Source organism: Achroia grisella, unplaced genomic scaffold (assembly GCF_030625045.1).
Source record: "Achroia grisella isolate CSIRO2021 unplaced genomic scaffold, CSIRO_AGI_Agris_v1 utg1186, whole genome shotgun sequence".
Taxonomy (NCBI): Eukaryota; Metazoa; Arthropoda; class Insecta; order Lepidoptera; family Pyralidae; genus Achroia; species Achroia grisella.
The window spans coordinates 1,979,148-1,986,318 of record NW_026712592.1 but is presented as its reverse complement, the minus strand read 5'-3'; the positions used below and the strand labels follow the sequence as shown (position 1 = coordinate 1,986,318).

At 30.2% G+C, this 7,171-nt stretch overlaps 1 protein-coding gene across 1 annotated transcript; it reads right to left on the bottom strand.

Annotated features, from left to right (window-relative positions):
• Positions 1-2,753: 2,753 nt before the first annotated feature.
• Positions 2,754-4,141, bottom strand: LOC131854436 (uncharacterized). The gene is made up of 3 exons (XM_059205551.1): positions 4,054-4,141; positions 3,874-3,961; positions 2,754-3,535 (listed from the first exon to the last, which is right to left on the bottom strand). The coding sequence occupies exons 2-3, from the start codon at positions 3,929-3,931 to the stop codon at positions 2,796-2,798; spliced, it is 798 nt and encodes a 265-aa protein (XP_059061534.1). The 5' UTR covers positions 3,932-3,961; positions 4,054-4,141; the 3' UTR covers positions 2,754-2,795.
• Positions 4,142-7,171: the final 3,030 nt, after the last annotated feature.

Sequence of the window (7,171 nt, the reverse complement as noted above, 5' to 3'; positions counted from 1 at the left end):
ACACCATCCCGTTCATTTTAATACACCCGGAGACAGTTATAATAAGTAACCAATTTTCTACACATTAATTTATATTTATTTTATTATAGATTCTTAATATATTAGTAATTTTCAGATTGGTGTATGTTATCTCAACAAAACATCTAATGTTTTGTTGAGATAGAACATACACCAATAATAAGAGTAATGGCTAATATAACTCAACATTATTTTATATCAAATGAGTATGTCTAAGTTTATTTTAAAAATATAGTTTTGGAGTTACTATTTACATGGATAATATTTAAAAATGCTACATGACTAAGTGAATATATTTTTTATACCGGAGGAGATATATACTAGACTTTATGGGTATCTTAATGATGAAATACCTAGATTTTTATAATGCACATGCTACAGCTGCGATCGAATATGAACCAATGAATTATATAAATAAATATGGTTATAAGAAGTATTATTATATTAAAAATTTATAAAGAAAAAAAAAGAGGGCGGTTGCCTAAAATATCACTATGTCTCCTTGACTTTATCTACGGCTAAATGCGTCTCCAGTGTTTCTTCCCTTCCCACATGACTCAACGAGGCTAATTATCTCTTGTACACTCGAGTATAAGTGAACAAATAGCTGTTACACGCCATTTTTGTTAAAATGACAACGTCTTATTAAAAAGCACTATGTAACATTTTTTTATTATCGAGTTTTAATTATTGGTTTTCATCAGCCAGTAACCATTAATTAGTAGAAAAAATAGATATTTGATGACGAAGAAATTCTCGTATTGTGACATATTAATACAGTGAAGGTAGAAGAATTAACTAGGTCTGACGAAGAAATATATCATCATACTTGCAAAAAAATCTGTGAAAAATATAGTTATTCTATAAGAAGCTAATACATTTGCTCTATATAATATTTTATTTTTTGTATAATATAAAAAAAGATTTTACACGAAAGTTATCAACTATAACTTAAACAAATACCAGCAAGCGAATATACGGATAATATTAAGTAAAATAATTTTATTAAACAATCATTGAAATAAACAAGCTAAGTGAAATAAGAGACATTATTTTGTCATTGAAAAAGTCACATATAAATATTTTTTTTTCTTTTTACAAGATTGAGATTGATGAGAAATGTATGACGTCTTTAATCAATTGTCTAAGATCTACAGCATTACGCAGATTTATGAACGCAAATATATGAATGTTTTTTACGGAAATATTTTGACATGTCTATAATAATCTATAATTATCACAATTCAGTTTTATCTAATCCTGCCAAACTTGGTCCAATTTCGAAGCAATACAGATGTTATATGAACGTTAATCCAAGCTATACTTCGAAAGCCTCTAGCACTAGCCGCTAGAAGAAGTCAGAACTCGTTAGCGAGTCTTTATCGAAAGCAAAGTTTTGGGCAAGTATCTGTGAACAGAATGTGGGCAAAAGGCTGATAATGAAAAAGTTGGATGGTACGTGATCCTTTGAGAGAACTTGCATCTTGCCCCACTATCTGAAAACGATTTAATTCATTAATTTCATTGTAATAGTGTATAATCGGCACACTATGTAAATGAATAATTCATGTAGTATTTTGAAGATCTTAGAAATTACATATAATACATATTTGATATATCTTTATGTAATCATAGCGTAATCTTCAATCTTTTTAATCTACGCTGTCACTGTTATTTCCAAGTAATTCTTTTATAATATTGGAAAAGAGAACAAACCGAAATCCAGAAAGTAGGTATATGGAACAAACTCAAGAAAAAAATCGATAGCAAAAAAAAATATTAACAAGATATATGTCAAATTAAATAATGTATTGGTAATATATTGTTCTATATTACAAATTTATGACATTGCAAATAACATTAGCACAAGTCAAGATCATTAGCAGATGTGCTGCTAATTAATTTAGCCACTTATCAATATGTAACTGGTATTACATAGATAGCAATGTGTAGTGCTCAAAGCGCCTTTATGACGCATTGACTGAGTATTTGTTATCAATTGATTACGTACATTTTATTTTAAACTAATTGATTGTAATTGAGTATACTTCCAAAAATAGTATTCGAGAATTTTGTTCAAAGCTCAAACAAAGTTCAGTTAAAAGTTACGAAGATAATTCTAAATTTCACTAAAAAAATCTATTTGATCTGCCAGGTATGCCAGGTATGTATATCAACTAACGTCTGTATAAAAATATTGTATAATTTTTTTACGATAAGGGTAACCTTAATATATTTATGTATGTTTATTACATAAATACATATATAAAATATAGTCGCACTATATTAGAAAATATATTTCCTAAGTTAACACCACCGGGAATAGTTGTAACTATCGTTATGTAATACAACTTATATTCTACTATGTCTACTATATATGTATACGTACATACTTTGCAAAGTCTAGTTATCTGTCGTATTCTACAAGGGTAGAATGATCGTGGAAACCAACTGAAGCTAGAAGCTTTTACTTCGCAATTAATTCACCAACTTGTTGAATTACTAATTGGTGCTTTATTTATGTTGCAAAACAGATATTAGTATTGTTGGGTTTAGCTTCCACTTCTACTAATCACATTACCAACACATTATAAATAACACTATATACAATATAGCTATGTAAAAAATATGCTAATAAGGTTTAATTTAAGCATAGGTCTCTTAAAATAAAATATTAGTACGAAATATGTTTAATGTATAAAAAAATTATATAAAAAATCAGTTGTGTATATATATTTCATTATAATTTAAATTCATTTTCATTACAAAATTAAAGATTAATATAGATCTTCCACGGAAGGCATAAAATTCTCTGGTATTTGGGAATTGTCTACTTCTCGTTTTTTAAAGACAAGCGTTGCCAGTTTGGCTTTTTGCGTTGTAGTACTCGACTTGTTTTTGTCCACTACTTTTCTAGGTTTCTTTTTATTTGCTTTTCTTTTAGCTGCAGTTAAAAACGTATCACCTTCACGAGAGTCGCAAAGGAAAGACTTTTTTACACTGTATATTTGACAAGTCTCCGATATCATTGTGTCACTTTGTCGTTCTGTAATCAATTGAGTATTTATCTCTTTTACTTTTAGAGCATAAACTTCGTCATTGATATCATACTTTGTAACAGTTATATATTTATGTGTTCTATTCTTTTTATATTTCCCTTTGTTTTCATTTTTAATATATTTTTTCGAATATTCAGTACTGTTAACAGATCGTTTACTACGGACTCCATTAATTTCATTAGTCAACATATCGTACTGCAAATCTTCTACTTTAGTACGTTGACTTTCTATGTGAGTTTTACCCATGTGTGTCTTAATTGCTCTCTCCATACACATATGGCACGTTTTACATGTAATATCAGAAAACACGGACTGTATATCCCTAATATTTTTACTTATATATGATCTATCTTTATTAGGGTGCAAATGTTTCCGCAACGTTGGCATTTGTTTGATTGTAAGAGCCGTATTTAAATTGACGTCTTGAGTCTTTACAGGAATTCCTGGCCCAGATTTACCTTTAAATATGAAATAAAAAATTACTTTTTGAAAATTTTGGTTTAGTATACATAATTGATATAGTTAATGGGGTTTTAATTACGAATAACTACAGCTAGTGAACCTACTTGAACGTGATAATAAATAAAAATGAATGGACTGTGTGAAAGATAAATTGTATAAAAGAAAAATAAGGTTGAATATGACGGCTGACATTTATCATTTGAAGAAAAGGACATACTGTGCCAACTCCAAATAATGGGATAAAAGCAAGGCAGCGACCGAATTGATAATAAGACAAATATGTTTAATTAATAATACATAATTTAAACAGCAAAATCCAAAAGAAACAACTCACCTAACGTTTGCGGTAACAGCGCTAACACACATAACAACAAGGAACTCATTAGTTCCATTTGCCCGCGCTCTCGCACAAGGTGTCTTCGCTGCAAAGTAGACAATCTTCTTTACAAAAGTACACTAACAAGCTTCGTTACTGCACCTCGGAGTTTTACAAAATACTCACTGTGTAACTCACAGTTGCTGTTCTGGCACCTCCAGTTAAATGTTTCCAAGGACTCCTTAAATTAGTGTTGAACTGTATTTAAGTCATAAACGTGATCTATTGTCATACACTAAGTATATAATACGCACACATAGAGTACAAAACGTCTTGTAGTCCAGCAAAATTATTAGAGCAATGTCAGTTTCTTTCGAGATGTGTATCTTATATGTGCGGTTAGGATGGACCTATTCAAGTATAGCGTATATGGGTATTGTTTACCCGGGTTGGTGTTTATAGGCAGCTGTAGTAACCTGTACATTCAACAATTGAATGTTTGCTTTCCTCCAGTCTTGATTTAGAGCTATTGTGATCGTGTTGATATGTTTATGTTACGATAACAGCGTAGCAACATCCGGACAGTGGACAGAGTACAATAGACAACTGAAATTATGCTATATGTACTTGCTGTTATAATACAAATACAAATTGTATCGTAATGTAATGTTACCCAAAAGACTTATATATGTATACCTATACTTTCACGCTATCCATACTAACATTATAAATGCGATAGTGTGTTTGTTTGTATATTTCTAACCTTTTCACGACTAAATGACAGAAACCATATTAATGAAATTTAACATGAGAATAAATTATCTTTTATTTTAAAAAATAATCTGAAAGGTATGAAATAGAGTATAAAAGTTGTACTGAGAATGTAGCGGCTAATAGCTAGTCTCTCATAAGTAAGATAAAATTATCATAAAATATTATTAGTGAAATGTAACGGAGCACAAAAGTGGGGGCTAAACTTCTTTTTTATAACTTATCTCGTTATTCACAAAAATGTGACTTTTATTACATAGTCGGACTTTTGGATTATTTGTACGTTACAGATTCGCCGAATTTGTTCTTGTTCGTGAGTGGAAAGATAAGATTTTTCGGCGTGATAATGTATTTGGGTTATAACTAAACTGATAAAAGTATAACTAGCTACTGAAGAAAAAACAGGTACCTCATTTACAGTTAGATATTGTATTATAAGTTATTTGTTTTAAAAGCTTTTGTTATTATTTTAGTAGCATACTTATTGTATAACATATAAAGTTACTGGGTATGTAGGTAACTCTTAGAAATAATAGTATCTATAAATACTCCAACTTAAAATCTAATGAAGGCGTTGCTAAAATATAACGCTGTGATATTGAACAAATTTTTTTACTCTCCGTAGCTGTTGACAGATAGGCGAATGGACAGATATAGTCTATAAGGGTTCCATTTTACCTTTTCAAATCAGAGTTCTGATCATACATAATTACATGATAAATGCGAAATTATGTATGTGTGTTTAACTTTTTATATCGCTAAAAAACCAGATTACGTTGGGGGTAATAACTAGTTAGGTAATTAATCAAACTTAAATTATTTGCAGTACATATCATTGCTTAATACTATAATCTATTGTAAAAAAAATATTGTACTATAAAAGTAATGTTAAAAGTTAATTTAAAAAGTTGCAAAGATATTGATCTACCAGTACAATGAATATTTTTTAATACAAAAACCCGATTTCAACACATGGCAGCAACAATATACGATGGTATTAAATTAAATAAATTTCCAGCGGCTACACTACGCCAATCCCTGCGGATTCAACTCATTTCGCTTATCAGTGGCAATGAACATGCATTCATTTTGCATTTTTAGGGATCCGTGGTTAAATTAAACAAAAACTTGACCATTTGTCTATATATGATTTCATCATCATATGTCACATTTATAAAATAGTCATAATTCCATCCATAATCACAAACTTTCGGGTTTATAATATTATTATGTAGTAAGGTTTATTATATTAGTAAGATAATATTATATACCTTACAAAAAAGTTACAATGTTTTGCATTCAGTGCTAATTTATTATTATCTAAAAAGTATGGCTCCAACAACGGCTTCCAACAGGAGTGGTCGATTACGAAAAAAAATTAATTTGTGCTCTTAGACTGGGCATATATTATCAGCAGAACACTCGAAAAACCTTGTAATAGCTAGTTAATGCTAATCCAATAGCCCATCCAGAAAGTTTAACTGGATCTCGACGCCATTCAATGAAAATATAGGAAGAGTAGGCGATGCCAACCACAAACGATTTCCTATCTTTAAACTAATAAAATTTTCAAACGACCCCAGCGATTTTATCTGCACTCGTTAATTTCTTTCCACAATTGATTGCCTGTAGGTGGCTACAGGCACTTTTAAGAGGTTCAATGTTTTTTTATACGTATACATACGGCCCATGATGGTAAATGGTTACCATAGCCTATAGATGCCTGAAACACCGTGTTACGTGTGCACGTGCGCGTTGCGGACCCTTAAGAATTGAACGCTATGTTCCTAAATTTAATAGAATGAAAGTTTTATATTCTCTAAAAATTACATTAAAAACGTAAATCTAAATGATTTTCGTAATTGTAAGATAATGTGCGATATGTGCGTGAGTAAATGCAAGAGAGAAAGTAATAAAAGCCTATATAAGTTACCTATCATATATATGAATAGGCATAAATGGTTACCATAGCCTATAGATGCCTGAAACACCGTGTTACGTGTGCACGTGCGCGTTGCGGACCCTTAAGAATTGAACGCTATGTTCCTAAATTTAATAGAATGAAAGTTTTATATTCTCTAAAAATTACATTAAAAACGTAAATCTAAATGATTTTCGTAATTGTAAGATAATGTGCGATATGTGCGTGAGTAAATGCAAGAGAGAAAGTAATAAAAGCCTATATAAGTTACCTATCATATATATGAATAGGCATACATAGCTAAGTATATGGATCCGAAGAATCAAAGGTTTGTATTACAATTCTACATAATGTTAAGCGTGAAAATATGACAACTGTTTCGTTAGAGACCGATATAAATAAACATGATATTATTTCACCAGTTTATAGGGTGAGTTATTGCAGTGAAATCATATAGTACGGAGGGAACCAAGGAAAACACACTATGATGCAATCTATTTATGTAGGTATGTATGTATACAGATAACGGTTGCCACTTGCCACACACTTATCACATTACGTTAAATAAAAAAGCAGTCATACAAATGTCCTTAAAAATATTGTACCTATGTGTACTGTTAGTTT